The sequence below is a fragment of the Exophiala bonariae genome (assembly GCF_035927105.1).
Source record: "Exophiala bonariae strain CCFEE 5792 chromosome Unknown scaffold_13, whole genome shotgun sequence".
Classification (NCBI taxonomy): domain Eukaryota; kingdom Fungi; phylum Ascomycota; class Eurotiomycetes; order Chaetothyriales; family Herpotrichiellaceae; genus Exophiala; species Exophiala bonariae.
Genome location: NW_027042488.1, coordinates 492,332 through 508,243, shown reverse-complemented (window position 1 = coordinate 508,243; position 15,912 = coordinate 492,332). Strand labels below are relative to the sequence as shown.

At 50.5% G+C, this 15,912-nt stretch overlaps 6 protein-coding genes across 6 annotated transcripts; 3 read left to right on the top strand and 3 right to left on the bottom strand.

Moving 5' to 3' along the window:
• Window positions 1-36: 36 nt before the first annotated feature.
• LTR84_002488 (uncharacterized protein) lies at window positions 37-2,110 on the bottom strand (the record flags this gene model as incomplete). Its single annotated transcript, XM_064846098.1, has 3 exons — window positions 37-474; window positions 542-1,685; window positions 1,923-2,110. The coding sequence occupies 3 exons, from the start codon at window positions 2,108-2,110 to the stop codon at window positions 37-39; spliced, it is 1,770 nt and encodes a 589-aa protein (XP_064706323.1).
• A 1,804-nt stretch (window positions 2,111-3,914) lies between these two features.
• On the top strand, window positions 3,915-4,949 carry LTR84_002487 (uncharacterized protein; the record flags this gene model as incomplete). The annotated part of the gene is made up of 1 exon (XM_064846097.1): window positions 3,915-4,949. The coding sequence occupies one exon, from the start codon at window positions 3,915-3,917 to the stop codon at window positions 4,947-4,949; it is 1,035 nt and encodes a 344-aa protein (XP_064706322.1).
• Window positions 4,950-6,035: 1,086 nt separating this feature from the next.
• Window positions 6,036-6,820, bottom strand: LTR84_002486 (uncharacterized protein; the record flags this gene model as incomplete). Its single annotated transcript, XM_064846096.1, has 2 exons — window positions 6,036-6,718; window positions 6,808-6,820. 2 exons carry the CDS (start codon window positions 6,818-6,820, stop codon window positions 6,036-6,038), a joined length of 696 nt encoding a protein of 231 aa, XP_064706321.1.
• A 675-nt stretch (window positions 6,821-7,495) lies between these two features.
• Window positions 7,496-8,614, bottom strand: LTR84_002485 (uncharacterized protein; the record flags this gene model as incomplete). The annotated part of the gene is made up of 1 exon (XM_064846095.1): window positions 7,496-8,614. One exon carries the CDS (start codon window positions 8,612-8,614, stop codon window positions 7,496-7,498), a length of 1,119 nt encoding a protein of 372 aa, XP_064706320.1.
• Window positions 8,615-10,309: 1,695 nt separating this feature from the next.
• LTR84_002484 (uncharacterized protein) lies at window positions 10,310-12,464 on the top strand (the record flags this gene model as incomplete). Its single annotated transcript, XM_064846094.1, has 4 exons — window positions 10,310-10,609; window positions 10,660-10,708; window positions 10,785-10,812; window positions 10,922-12,464. 4 exons carry the CDS (start codon window positions 10,310-10,312, stop codon window positions 12,462-12,464), a joined length of 1,920 nt encoding a protein of 639 aa, XP_064706319.1.
• Window positions 12,465-15,282: 2,818 nt separating this feature from the next.
• Window positions 15,283-15,870, top strand: LTR84_002483 (uncharacterized protein; the record flags this gene model as incomplete). The annotated part of the gene is made up of 1 exon (XM_064846093.1): window positions 15,283-15,870. The coding sequence occupies one exon, from the start codon at window positions 15,283-15,285 to the stop codon at window positions 15,868-15,870; it is 588 nt and encodes a 195-aa protein (XP_064706318.1).
• Between the last annotated feature and the right edge of the window lie 42 nt (window positions 15,871-15,912).

Sequence of the window (15,912 nt, the reverse complement as noted above, 5' to 3'; positions counted from 1 at the left end):
TACGCAATCAGAGTTCCGAGATAAAACTCCTATGGATCATCTCTTCTTGATCTCCGTCGCCCAGCCCTCAATCCCATCGCCTTTGCTGCCAACGGGAATATCCAGAGTGACGGCATCCATTCCCTTGGTTCCTTTTGTGAACTCAGAGTTGCTCATCCCACCAGCATTAGCCCGGGCCTCGGGTGGTAGTTCCAACATGGGGATCAGGAAATCGGCTATTCTCTTTGCCTCTTCAGGCGAAAAATGATACTTTTCTCGCAGAACGTCGGGTAGAGCCCAGTGTCGCAGGCGATGGATATTTCGAAGTTCGCCTTTTCGATTGAATATCTCTTGGGACCATTTGCCAGATAAACACAAAGACTTGGGAAACGGTCCGAGTAGCTCAATTATTTGCGCAATATGATCATCATCTTTGCCATATTTGGTACCTGATTGAGGGTCGAAGAGATAGTCACCAGTGATCAGCTCAAAGACCTATTCATCAAAGGGTTAGCACATTCGTCTTGATCTCGAGAAAAATGTTGCGCAACGGAGCACTCACCATGCATGCCATACTCCACACATCAGTACTGGCGCCCCATTTAGACCCGAGGATGACTTCTGGAGACCTATATTGCCGAGTCTGGATATCATTTGTGAAATGATGGCCTACCCAGCAGGCATTGCCCAAATCCGCAATTTTGACCGAGATGATCTCTCCCAATGGCTCGTCCTCATGTTTGGCGGCTTTCAGGACTTTCTCGGCTTCAGTTGGCTTTTTGCTGTCGAGAGAGACACCGGCTAAGTCTTTTTCAAGAGGATCCGTGGTTGCTTCTCTTGACTTGCCGGACGCAGAACTCTCGTCGCTATGTGATTTTGTCTTCAACTTCAGTTGCTCAAGCATCGAAAGGCCTTCGCCTTGTTTGTTGGCTGTCGATCCTGTCAGGACCTGATTCAAACTGCTAGGTTGATGCTGATGGGTATTGGCGACCTTGTCTAGATTCGTGAAGCTGGCGTTAAGGGGACTGGGTAACGGTTGACTACCTGTGATGAGAGTCCGTCTTCTTCTTCGACCATTTCGATTGTCATCTTTGCTGGAATCCTTTTCGTCTTTGACGAAAGCTTTGACAATCTGCTCGACGTCGCCGATCTCAATCAATACGTTTTCTGGCTTTAGATCGGTGTGGATGATACCACATTCGCGATGGAGATAATCTAAACCAAGAAGAACCTGTTTTGTGATTTGTTTGACAAGAGGCATGGGGATGCCTCGATGATTCCACCTTTTGATTAAGCCGAGGAGATTTTCGCCCAAGACTTCGAAAACCATACAAACATGGACACCATTAGGTCCTTTGTGCTCGAAGGAATCGAGGAGACTGACGACATATCTTCGACCCGGGTGATTCGGGTTGGCTTGGACGACTTTGTTCAGCAACTTGATCTCGTCAATAGCGGTCTCAGTGTAATGCGCTGCTGACCGGACGACTTTGAGTGCGACGTGCTTGCCCGTCGAAGTATCTCTCGAAAGCCAGACGGTAGAAAAATGACCCCAGCCGAGTTTTCTCACGACGATGTATTTTCCATTGTTGTACGTTTCGCCGACGTGGACAGGGTGATAACCACCTTTGCAGTAGTCTTCTGAGTCTTCTTCATCGGCGGTGGTTTCGGCGGGGTCTTCATCGGATGTGGAGGAGGAGGGAGATCTGTCAAGACGTGAGTTATGTGAAGGGATTTTGCTGTGGGGCAAAGGAGAATCCATGGCTCTGAGTTGGGAGGCTGATCAGTTCTTGAGGTAGTTGCGATCACAGGTGCTGATTGACGACAGAAGGCAGGCATGCATGCATTGTATTTTGGGGGGGTAAAAAAGCGGGCGGGTCAGAGATAGTGGGCGGAAATCGAGAGACAGAGGCAGTGAAGAACAGAGGATGACTGTGACTTACTCTGGGTCAGCTTGGGTGGGTGAATCGTGAATGGTAGATGAGGGATTGTCGGTGGTGATGATGGGTTTGAGGTTATCGCCTTTCCTTCTCTTCTTCTGGCCGTTGCCGTTGGCGGCGAGGGCAGCGGTGGTCGCAACCTTCTTGGCCTGGTTGATGGCGGCTTTTTTCAGGTCAGAGCCGTTCATCATGGCGAAGGCGGCAGCGTTGGTGGCCAGCAATGTGGGCGTTGAAGGTCCGACTGGTCCCTTTGCAGGGCCAGCTTCCGATCTGGGAGGAATTGTGGAAGGTGGTGGTGGGATGGTTTGGAGAGGGTACGAGTAACGCGCAGATCAGGAAGAGGATGGCCGGTGGATGACCTGACCAAACCTGACCTGGGCGTTGCTGGTTAGGCTCGAGTGACGAGTTCAGAGCCTGGAATCCTGGGGGTTCGATAATGGTGGATAGGGCGCAGTTTGGAAGTGTCTTGGGCTACTGCAGCTAATTAAAGGCAGGCCTAAACCAGGTATCCGTCGTGGTCGGGGTGGGAGGTACCAGGAGCAGCGACAATGATGGGTGATGGTGGATTGTTCTTAACTATCCGTGCCTGGACAGGGCCTGGAAGAATCACCCTTAGTGAGGCTTGGGGCTTGGGACCGGACTTGGTTTAGTTAACCGTCGAGCACCTAAGTTGTTGACTCGGGCGGGTAATTGGGGCTGGTCCTTTGGCCTGTTGGATTGTCATGGAAACTTGAACGAGCTATGGTTGATCAGTCTATTACTGAGTCGCGAATATCCGTAGGCATTTGCGGCTGCGGCAGAGCAGAGACGAACAAGAAGCCCTTGAGGCTGGTGGCAATGTGCAAATTGGTAGTGTGAATTAGAATGTGATGATGGCACTGCGTGGTGTTGATCGACCACTGTGATTCGTGGGACAAGCAGCAAAGTACCCAACCAGCGGCTAAAGATAAGTAGCACTTCAAGTTTGGATCGCACAGGATCGATTTGTACAAAGATTGCAGAGGAGGAGTTGGCTCGACAAACAAAACACCAAACCGCGGGGCAGCAGAAGATGAAGTACGAGGTACAGCTATGTTATTAAAGCACTCAATGTCACTTCTGTTCGTAGACTAAGTACCCAAGTATCAAACCCAAAAGAATGACCCGTTCATCCAGTAGCCTTCACGGAGGCCAAACTTGAAAATGTGATGATCAATCTGGATCGTGGCTGGTGGGGTTCGAACTGGGTGTTGATAGAGACATTTCCTCATGAGCCCGCGATCTGATGTTTATCTCTATCTTTATCTCGATCTATACGTCAACCGCTGTCGGCATCTCAATGAATCCTTAAGTTGCTCGAATTACTTCTATCGCCCATTTGACGTGGTTTTCATCATCCCAAGTACCATGAACTATAGGTTATTAGCCACAATCCATTGTCGCTTTCGGTTCTGCACGGATGCTCCCTCTCAAAGTGACTGAACAATTGACGCCACTTGCGCAATGAACTACCTAGCATCTTCCTTTCAAGCTGTTTCCATCACCAAAACACGGTGAGCCAACCCTAAAACCTGCCTAGGTGATTCCTGGCGCGTTGTCTATCGTCCTTCGTGTGTCTTCTAGGCTCTAGCTGGAGGAGGATCAACTATCAACCGAACCAACACCAGAGCCAAATTTGTTATTTGTCCATGGCATCGCTTCCAATAGAATCCAAACCACAAATACCTGGTGCTACAGCGCACACGTATTGTGACCAGATTTACATTATCCCGTCAGTTCTTCGTGTATGCGGAGGACTAAGCTGAAGCATCTACTCGATCGACTATGACGTCTTCTTGCTGGGTCAACTTTTTATTTCGGTGACACGGCAGGAGCAACCTTCCAAGAAAAAACCCACATACAGTACTTGCCCTTTGGATTCGGTCTTGACGCGACACGCGCAGAGATCTTCCTGACCTTGGTAGTCAAGCAATACTCGAGTATTGAAATATCGAAGTCTTGATCAAACACATCCAGATGGGCCTCCTCTCTCCACCCGACTCACCCTTCGCCCCGCCCTCATTCTTGTTCACCCTCATCTACCACCCTGTCACTTCTCTTTTCACATTTATCCACTACCTTTCACTCTCCTTACGCGGCGCACCCTACAAACCACCAAAGAATAAAATTCCTATTCGCGTCGTCTGTCTCTCCGATAGTCACAGTAAAATCCCCGCTAAAGCTATCCCACGAGGGGATGTGCTCATCCATGCGGGTGACCTGACCAACAATGGAACCCTTCGATCCATCCAGCAGACCATAGACTGGCTCAAGACCATGCAAAAGCCCTGGCCAGGCTCTGCAGATGGCTTCCGGCATATAATCGTCATCGCCGGCAACCACGATAGCTACTTTGACGAGCGCAGCCGCAGCGCTCAAGACACCCGCTATCCTAAGCGGAAGCTCGACTGGGGACGAATCCACTACCTACAGCACTCCTCCGTCTCCCTGTCATTTCCCGACGATAGAGTACTGAAAGTCTATGGTGCTCCCCAGATCCCCAAGGTGGGAGGTAAAGAGCATGCATTCCAATATCCACGTGGGCAAGATGCATGGTCCAATACCGTTCCAGACGACGTCGACATCCTCATCACCCATAACCCACCTAAATGGCATTTGGACCTAGCGCAGAATGGCGGAATGGGTGATGAACACGAATTGAGGGAAGTCTGGCGAGTAAAACCCACCCTACATGCTTTTGGCCATGTGCATTCCGGCCATGGCTCCGAGTCAGTCTGGTGGGATGATGGCCAGCGACTCTTTGAAGAATTCCTCGCAAAGGCATACAACAAGCCCGCCGAGACTCTCGAGAGTCACAGACTTCCATTAACTGAGCTCTTCGACATTCCACTTTGGTTACTAGGTTTCAAATGTACCGCTGCAGATATCAGGGGCTTGTTGTGGACCTACCTCTGGGGCGGGGCTAGGCAAGGCGGATTTATGGTCAATGGAGCTTTGACCTATAGGACTACTGAGAAGCTGCGCAACAATCCTCGCGTTGTGGTCCTATAGTCGGTCAGAATTCGCAAGAAACCCTGTTTTACCCCAGCTAGCAACGACATGTATACTATAGATCGAGCAACGGCCACCGCAGAGCAAGCTAGGTACAGAACAGCCCCTTGATAGAGGAGACAATGCACTCTGTGCGCCGCTCAATAGAGAGTAAATGAAACTTGACCATCAAAATATGAGAGTATGTACTGAAAACCACTGACACATGAAATTGGTCCTCCAGGATGTTCAGATGAGAGTCGAATTATTATCATCCCTTATGATGCTGTGAGCAGCAGTCACATTACGAGTGACTGTGCTCTGAACCAGCCGACCAGCAAGGATCTACAGTACACGAACACCCATGCCTGTCTAAACAGGCAGAGATGACAAAACGCCAAAAGGGCGCGAAAGACGAACTAGAGTAGAGGCGCAGGACCAGGAGACATCAGGATCAAAATGGAAAAAATTAAAGCCCAACAAAAATGATGCGGACGTGTTTTATGCTTAGAGTCCTCCGCTGCCAGAAAAGTAGGTCAAGTAGCTAGCGTAATAAAGTCAAACCAGCGACCAGTAGGTCAAGGCATATTATAAGACTCTCCCTGGACGGGTTGAGCCTCTCCTTTGGGGACACAACTGGGCAAGATGTGCAATAAAGAAAGACCCAACACTTGTGATACAAACAGGCGCCCAACTCCAATCCTCGGACATGGGGATCATTTGGTGTCGTACATTCGATTCGATTCGATTCAAAGTCGCATTAGTGTTTGTGTCACCGGTTGTTGGACCGGATTTTAGGTGGGGTTGGTGCTGTGGTGGGGGGTCATGGTAGGGTTTTAGTGTTCAAATCTGGGATGGTATCCAAGGCTGTTTGTGGACAGGTGTAGTCAATAATGCTGGTTGGGTGGAGAAGATGTTCTTTCGTGAGGTTTGTTGAAGTGGTTCGTGAAGAGACATGGTCTTCGTTTCGATGTCGTCGTAATCTGTGCTGAGAGAGGGTTGAGAGGGGTGAGCAGGTAAGAACCGACAACGATCGTGTTGAGAGCTCATGCCGTCTTCAACCATGTCATTGTAAAGCCTGTTCCGAGTCCGCCTCGACACCGTGAATCATATGCCTTCTCTGAACACGCTCTTGCGTGTACTTATCGGGCTCGTATTTCCATCATTCGCATCCAGACTCTCGTTTCCCTTGGAATGCCCGCCCTCGTGAGGCCGGGGGCTGACACTTCTCAGACTGGGTGCTTCATTCTGGTCGCCGAAGGGGTCAGATCCAACTCCTCCTCTGGATCGACCACGGTCGTTGTAGCCACTGGCGCCGAGGTAGTCGCCGCCACCGCCGGCTCTACCTCCACCGTAGGACTCATTGTTCAAACCAGGAGTGGGCGCGAGGCCCAACTCTTGCTCTTCGTAGCCGCTGTAGCCCGCGCGGTCGCCATAAGGGTCTTCATTGCCGACTCGGGTGTCCCAGGCATCGTCCTCCAGACGTCTGCCGGTCCGACCCCCGCCGGCATACCCACCTGCACTATCAGCGCCGGCTTCCTCGTACGCACCGCGTGCAGTGCGCTTGTTGCCAAACTTGGAGAATTGCTCGCGGACCCATTCGAAGGGACCGGCGTGTCGAGGTGCCGGATAGTTTGAGGAGCCCTGCGGTCGGAAGAACGGGATATATGATTTCCAGGATTTGAGAGATGGAGGGGGTAGACCGGAGCGCCGTGCCGTTATTTGTGTATAGGCAACCCAACCTCCGACAGCGAAGATGATGAGGAGGAAGAGGAGGAAGAAAAAGAGGCCTAGGGGGCGGAGGTACTGTCAGTCTGGGGGTTTACTTTGGTTGTGCGATTCTGTGAGCGCATTGAGATGTATGGAGTGAAGAACATACCTGCACCACGCATAACTGCGGTTGTGTGGTGGATAAATCGAAGGGAATCGCGAGGAACGAGGTAATCAAATTGAGGATCGATACCTCTGAGGGAGTGACAGGAGCTACTGTAGGTTTTGCAGGTCGTTTTGTGTGTAACTTCAGCTGAGTAGGTGGCAGCGCAATCTAGGTTCGCATGGCTGCCGGTTCCTAAAAAAAGAGCCTGTGCTTTCTCCCCAATGCGGATGACCCGGGCACTGGACTTGTCAAGCGATACAGTGTTGAGATGATGAAGTAACGTCTTCTCTGTAGCGCGATCAACAGAGGAGAGATTTGTATATGTGAGTAAGCCTGGGCAATGATGGTAATGACCGGATTAGCAGGTTGGATGGTTAAAATGGCCGTGGTTCCTGAGCTGGGTACAGTGCAGTGGCAGTGGCTGGTGGTGAGACCCAGAGGACGACATCATAGCTCAGGTAGTAGTACTCCGTAGGTGAGACGACGTGGGCCCTCTGAAAACCTGCCTAACCTGAACTGCTGGCGCTGACGGCATTTTGGTTTTGGGTGGCCATTCAATGCTGGGGAGGACTTACTAGCGACTATGACCGATCTAGTATAGTGTCTAATTCTCGGAGGCCGGATTAAATCACGTGTTTTACGGGATATCTCCCTCCATCACGTGCAGCCTGCTCTTTGTCTATCCCACCGCTCAACAGACGAGTTCCACCACCCGCCTCGCATCAATTCCACTTCTCGGTAACCACCTCACTTCAAACCAACCCCCCTGGTTCACGGCAATGATCTTGCCATCAACGCACACCATCCTCCATAATTCGTCCTCTTCATCAAACTCTATTCTTAGACGCTCGATTTCCTCGTAAGTGACCTTGGGATCCGTGACATGTTTTCCAGCTTGATAAGCAAGACCGAGTATTCGCAGAATGTCTTCCACTGGTTCAGGCCCAATATGAACAAGACGTAAAGACCCGTCGACGGGTTTGGTAGCTGGAGATATTTGGAAATTCTCCTCGAGGTTGGAAACCATGGTTGTCAGGATGTAGGCATGTTTGGATCCTGCGACCTCTCTCCATTCAGGCGGATCAGTTGTCTTCCTCCACTGAATTCTTCCACTGTAAACGTGTCCATTCTTGAGCAGTTCTGCAGCTGCCATACCAAACCGCTCGAGGCCATGTTTCCGATATTCGGCCGTGTCACTCATTGCCACCAGACTGGCGTGGAGTCCCCAGCTCGCAACAACGGCACCATACATGATACCTTTGTCGCTGTCAGACTCGGCAATGGATTCTCTACCTTGACCTTCATCGGTGACCAGTTTTGAGCCAGGACTAAAGGTGACTTGAAACGATGGTAACGACTTGGGTGTTCCTGTGAAGAGCACTCCAAGAGCATCTTGTGCAATTTTCGAACTCCATGCCAGAGCATTCGCAGTACCCATTGGTATTAGCGCAACGACAGGCTTGATGAAGACAGAAGGCCGTCTGAGATCGTCATTGGCACGGTTCAAATCAGTGGTGAGTGTGTTGACAATGTCCACTATCCCACCATCACCGGACAGTAAGATAATGGTTTGCTTGACTCCTTGTGTAGCATTGGGGATGATCAACGATCGTGTCAGTTCAACAATTGTCTGGGCTGAAGCCGTCTTATGTGTCGAGTATTGAAGATGATGGCTGTCGAGCAGAGGTTTGAGTGTTTGATCATAATATTCCTGAGCTTTGTGACGCCCGGAGAGAATAGAGATGATAACATGAATCTCTCGATCAGGCAGTAAGTGGGGTGGTAAAGTGTCCTGTGACTTTGCGATCATGGTGACGGGGACGATGCTTTCTATGGCTAGGAATGCTTGGTGGTGGTGCTCATTCACAGACTCGAATTCGAATGTGGCGCCAAACGATTTGATTAGTGAACTTGAATAATCTGGGAGATGAATGATGCCCCAGTCAAAAGGCCTACACCTCGTTTGTAAAAGGCGCTGAAGACCTCGAATAATTCTGGAAGGAGCGACTGTATGAATGTTCGAGCGTGAATCTACCTTCGGCTTCAATTCAACATCATATATGCCTACGCATACGCTATGGCATCTGATTAAAAGCACAGGCCAGGTCTTATACTGATGATTAGGATCCCACTACATATGTCATCAACAGGCTGCCTTATCAACAACGCGCAATCACATCAGAAATGTCGAGCTCTAATGGTTTTTCCATTCATGATAGTGAGTACGCGGTATGATTGAACACAGGCTTTGCTCCCCACCCACTTCTGATGGTCGCCGATAGTTACCGCGTGCAAGGCTAGCCTCGTTCACACTTTGGAAGGTGTGCCGATGTTCAATTGCCTTCGGATGCGCAAAGCATCCTTGCTTTTGCCAGTGTGGCATATGACAGTCACCACACGAGGTGGCCACGCTGAGGCAATCATCCTACTTGACTACCTACAAACGAATACGAGACACCGGCCCCAACATATCACCAGAACTTCGGACCACATTGTACTACTATGACGAAAATGCGAGATCTTCTGGTTGCTCCGTACGAATACATCACGAGTACCTTCATCTTGGCGATTGGCTTGCAAGCCACATTTTCCCAATACGGCCATTTGCCTAAGGCTCTTCCAGTTGTAACCACTGACATCGCGCGGAGCCTGATGCTGTCACCAACAATTCACGACCCACATCATTTTCAATGTCCTCAAAATCATCCCAAATAACTGACTCGACGCAAATGAAACTACATCTGCAGGGCTTGGACCCTTGTCCCTGGCCTGAGCCGCCAGGCTAGTCATTTAGATCGACTTGAAAGTCTGTCGGATGCGGGGTCAAGAGTCTCACCGAGGGAAAATCACTCGAGGATCGTTGAAGGCTTTCCATGTAGTAGGTACTATCCCCGGATGCAACTGAACGAGAGGCGAGCAGTTCCAATCTACTGCTACAAGTTCGTCTACCAAGTTCGCTGCGCAGTGGCCATTCTTTAGCCTCTTTGCTGACAAGACTGTACTTCTCTCCACATATTTCTCTCCACACATGGCATCTTCTCCGGTACATTCTGCAGCCAGGCGCTTGATGCAGCTTGCATCAGCATTCCACGCCTTCTCGTTGACCTTGCAAATGGCGCTCAATCAAGACTTCGGGCTCCGTCATCATATGTGAGGCCACGTACTGAACTCACGGTCCCGCTTCTCGTCCAATTCAGGCTCTGCAGAAGAACGTGAAGCCCGTGGTAGACGTACCATGACCACAGCCGAGGGATAACCTAGTCTTCAGTATTCGATGCCACACCCCCGCTCCCCTGTCATGTTCCCCGTAAGGTTTACGGCTCCCAAGATTTACTAGGGCTAATGTGGTCAACGAAGTTCTGGTCGGGCTTCGCGGTTTACTACTACCTGAGGACCTGTCAAAAGTATATAAGAACACCAGTACAAAGTTTTGGTCTATAGTTTTCCTCGTCCTTACGTTTGACCCCTCTTTATCTCCAGCGCAATATCATAAAATCCTTTCAAGATGGCTACTACCAATGGCGTGAACGGGGTGAACGGTGCTAACGGGGTGAATGGTACACATAAATCAGCTCTCGTGTCTGTTGACGAATTCTTGCAACAAAGCTTCGACTATGTCATCTGTGGTGGAGGAACAGCAGGTCTGACCATTGCTGCTCGCTTGACGGAAAACCCTGATGTCACCGTCGGAGTGATTGAGGCTGGCAAAAATCGCCTTGGGGACCCTTTGGTTGATACACCAGCCGCATTTATTCAAATGCTGGGTAACAAAGACTATGACTGGGTCTACAACACAGTGCCTCAAGTATGACTCCTGGTGTCATTGGAAAAGAGAGACATCTAACAGAACTCCAGGCCGGCAACAAGAACAAAATCCATCATCTGCCTCGAGGAAAGCTTCTTGGTAAGTCAACTGTCAAAAGACCCTTGAGCTTTCACGGGAGGGGATATTGAGCAAAATACTTACATGAATTCCACAGGTGGCTCAAGTGGTATCAACTATATGATGTAAGTCTAATTTATGTCAAGCCCGCCTTGCATTTGGCATATTTACGTAAACCAAGGACCGTCCCAATGCGGTCTATCCCTCATGTGCATTTGCTGACCTAAACTCAAGGTATGTCCGCGGATCGGATGCGGACTACAATGATTGGGCGGATTTGGCCGATGACTCAAGCTGGTCAGCCGCAGAAATGAAACAGTATATGCGCAAACATCAAACATTGGAGCCCGTAGATCCCCGAATCACCGATCGAACATGCATGCCGTTTGTTGGGGAGAATCATGGCACCAGTGGTCCAGTCCGTACTAGCTTTAACGAGTCGAAACTACCCATTGAAGATGACATTGTCAAGGCTGCTGATCAGGCAACTGGGTTCACCAAGAAGCCCATTGATCCTTGGAGTGGGGACCACATCGGGTTCTTCAACACCCTTGGTGCAGTCATCCGAACAGGCCCGAACAAAGGCAAACGAAGCTATGCTGCTCGAGGATACTTCCAAGCAAATGAAGGACGATCGAACTTGAAAGTTATCACAGAGTCATTGGTGTCTCAGGTCGTTCTTGAGAATGAAACCGCCACAGGTGTTGAGTTTATTCACAATGGCCAAAAGCATGTCGTCAAAGCCAAGCGAGAGGTCATCGTCTGCGGTGGCACAATCAACTCACCACAGATTCTCGAACTCTCTGGCATTGGAGACCCAGAGATCCTCAAAGCAGCTGGTGTCGAAGTCAAGGTCGACCTCCCCTCGGTCGGCACAAACTTTCAAGACCACGTCGTCGGTGGCACCGTCTACCAGCTCGCACCCGGTCAAATATCGGGAGAGATCATCTTCAACCCAGATGTAATGGCAGCGGCGCAAAAGGAACTCGCCGAGGAACAAGGAGGCCCGTTGACAGGAATCCAAGGCACTCAGGGATTTTTCCCGGTGTCGCTGTTCCTCGAGGACGGCGAACTCGAGGAGATCGTCAAGTCGATTGAATCGACCAAGCCCGCGACGCCCTTCCAAAAGAAACAATGGGACCAAGTCATCGCGCACCTTAAGAACCCGAAATCCGCCAATCTCCAATTCGTCTTCATCAGCGTGACCGGTGACTTCGAAAACGGCACGTCCGACCAGACCAAACTCTGGCCCGTGCCAGCCTCGCCCGACCAACCCCACGGCATCAGCCTGGCCATCTGCATGCAATACCCGGTCGCGCGGGGGACCATCCACATCAAATCATCAGACCCGGCGGAACACCCGGCCGTGGACCCGAACTACCTCAACCACCCAGCAGATGTGGCGGTGCTGGCGGCGGGCCTGAAGTTCGCCGAGAAGCTGATCGGCGCGCCCGCGCTGGAGGGCAAGGTCAGCACGCGCGTGCATCCGGACCCGGCACGCTTCCCGCTGACGACGGTCGCGGAGCGCCGCGCCGCCGCAGAGGAGTACTGCATCGGCGAGTACCACGCGTGCGGCTCGTGCGCCATGGGCAGCACGGTCGACTCGCACCTGCGCGTCTACGGCGTCAAGGGCCTGCGCGTCGCCGATGCCTCCGTCTTCGCCAACAACGTCAGTGGCAATATCGTCAGCAGTGTCTATGCCGTCGCCGAGAAGGCCGCCGATCTCATCAAGCAGGATTGGGACTATGCTGCACTGAATAAGGCGGTGAAGGCTTGATTTGGTCAATTGTTGCCACGAGATTGACGAGAGCGTGTTGACTAGTCGTTTTGATTGAAATGCTAACTCGGACTTTGTGATGATCATCTATAATACCTCTTTTGCAGTCTTCTATGGCTTCCCCGGGTGTCCTTTCCACAGGGGGAAATCATCGTCCAAAATATCATGAATCTCCACCCACACCCCTTATATACATTGTAAATCGGATACTGCGTCTTTCAAAGTAACGTCACGCTAGATCAACGTCAGGTTTCGTAAATCCAAGCTGTGTGCTCCAGTGTGTACTGTCTCGCATTCAACCAGTCAGGAATGCGACATGGTACGTTCGTTGCGTTTGTTGCCTGTGACAAAGAGGCCGGCTGTGGGAGGCTTCGAGTGGACCCCCATTGATCTCGGCTCCTACCGCGTTTCTAAGTGGACTCCGGCACTATCGTGGTGATGATCACCAGAAAGCCACCCCTGTGAAAGGATCATTAATGATGCTCAAGCCTCGTTTCGGCGTGTGAAGGCTATATCGCGACATCCGGTGATTCTTGCTTTGGGATCTGCATTCAATTCTCCTGGAGAGTAACTTTGCGGTTATTGGTCGATCGATTCAGCTTGTGTGAATTGCATGCATTGCACAATTGAGCCGTATCGAGGAGTTCCTCGTCCTGTGGCCTTGGCAGGATGATGGTGGCTGGCTGGCTGGCTGGCTGTGCTCTTTCAACGAGCGAGTTAGTGAGTTGTGCTGGGGAGGCAAACGATCAAAGATTGCGCTGGGTTAGTTGGTCGCGGCAGTCGTTCTGCCCGGATCAAACAACAGAATCGTGTGCACGTTGTTCTCGTCACCAACGGCTTTATTCCGGTATGGCACATTCCAGCACTTGAAACTTCGAGTTTTATTCGAGCGTTCTTCACTGTTTGACCAGGCGATTGCTGCAGTACCGCGACCTGGGAGTTTCTTTGTATTCTTGCGATGAAAGCCCACAGCGCACGGACAACATGCCAATTCTGATCGCAGCATGTTCGCCACGTTCTTTGTTGTCCGCGTCCAAGTTGTTCTTTGGCATTATACTCTTCTCGAATTACATTCTCGACAACATCGTCGTGATATCGTGGTAAGAGATCCGTTTTCTCGACTTGCAGATTGATTGTCAGACATTCCTCATCCACGGTATCCATGGGTAGATTATCCTACACATTATTGGCCATGATTGCGATGAAATTGATGCTCACTCGTCGATAGATCTGTGAACCAAGCTTTGCCCATGTTGTATACGTCCAGGTGGTTGGTGGCGAGATTTTCGAGGAAGGGGTAAGGCTCCTGGGCAGCGATAGCCCACGACTTGAGACCTGTCCGCCAAGTTTTGTGGTCGATATCCACGACTGGTGTGCGATGGATGGCGTTATTGTTTGGTATTCGTAACCAACGGTGGCCATCGTTGGTGGGTCCTGGAACGGGATCGAAGAAATAACCGTCTGGCCCTGCCCAAGCTGGACATTTGTTGTGTCGCTGGGGCTTGCGGGCACTGGGATCTGGAAGCGTCTCTAGTGAGACTCCGGATGAACAGCCTTCATGGTAATAATTCGAGGGATTGTATCATCAGCGAACCAGACCACATCGTCGTCAATCTTGACATAGAGGATGCCGGGTTCCACTTTACCCCAAGCGTGGCTGTAGCCCTCGAAGCCAACAATTTAAAGTTCGATCACCTCATAGCGCACCGATGAATCGACAATCTCTTGAAGATAGTTCAAATCTTCCTTTTTGCCCGTGTTCTTGACCCAATGAATCTCATCCAGCCAACCACCGTTGTCAACTACTGAGTAAGTTGCGCTAGACGGGAGTCTGGTACCAAGCTATAGAAGCCTCCAGACGGGCCAACTTACCTCGAGGAAGCATCGAAGAATGTTAGCGACTCTCCCGAGATAAGTAAAGCTGGATTCCTAAGAACTCAGGAGGGATTCAAAGACTCAATCATAGAGCCGAAGATTCCGGAGGCTACGGTACTTCTTACGGTTGAAGAGTCGCGATGTAACTCGAACTGCCCAGTGCCACTCACTCTCAAGTCTTCCGTACTTACATACGAAGTCAACTCTTCCATAGTCGTACCTACCTGGCTAGGTACTTCGTAAATGCAGTCCAGTTCGCGTGACTTGAAGTGACTTGAAGTGACTTGGCGTTCTTGGCGTTTCTAGTAGAGAGTATACGAGATACGAATAAGTATTTCAATAGGGACAGTCCGCAAACAAACAACCGTGTTTCAATTTCCTTAGCCGTGTATTCTCTTCCGCCAGGAATCGAGCACTGACCAGCGTCCAGTCCCTATCTTCTTCGCTGATTGTGAATTGCTCTTCCAGATCCAAGGCACAAAATCTAGAGTGCTTTATTCCATATCCGTGGAGTCGGCCATTGAGCAGCCCAACTAGAGCGACCTAAGTAGAGATAGAATCTACAATGCCTAGGTAGGTCTTCAGGCAATGGCACTTGCTGGCAGGGCTTTGTGTATTTTCTTTCACCACTGCTGAGCAATTTGATTGCTATGCGGAGATTATCCTCTTACACTGCCGCTTATCAGGCAAGAAGTTCTTTGTTCGTCCTGTCAATTTCATCCTCTGGTCCCATGAAAACGGCTGGTGACGGCTCATCTAGGCCAACATGCAGCTGCCCTTTGTCACTGGAGCTATATCCAGCACAAAGAAATATACCCAGGGTGAATATTAATATCAAAGTCAAGACCATGAGTCTCGTAAGTTTTCAGGTTTCATCTCTACACCTAGCGATTGCCCGAGACACTCGTTTCTATATCTGTTACACTTCAACCGAGTCTCAAACATGCGATCACTTACAGTCTTCCTCTTTGCCTTGGTGTTAATGGTGCTTGGTGTACATTCAAGCCCTGAACGCCCAAGTCAGCATCAGCAAGGCGTTGACAAGAGCTGTGACGAGACGAAGAGCAGCACTACGCTGAAGAACGTGGGAGGAGGTGTCGGTTCTACCACATCGCATTCATCGACGGGTTCAACCACCGGAATACCAGCATCTACATCCTTGACGAGCACTATCACCACCACCATCACCTCGACCAGAACCAACACAGTGACAGTCACCAGCCCTCCTCCAAGTGGTTCTTGTGCATTGAGCAGTGCTACCACTGGCATTCCAATCACCACATCTCCCGTTGTTCCTACAGCTAACAACAAAACTGTTGCTCTGAATACAACCACATCCACCAAACATCTTACCAATGTGACCAATTCTACACACCCAGCGACATCAGCACCAAATGCTACAGTACCCAAGCCGACAATTAGCCCAACCATCTCTGGTTTTCAGGGTGCGGCTGCTGCCTTGTCAAGTCAGTCTCCAGCATCCGTCTTTGCTCTTGGCTGCTTGGTTTTCATGGCAGCTTTATTGGCATAAAGGGGATTTGACTACTTGGTAGTTAAAGAAGTTATGGATTAA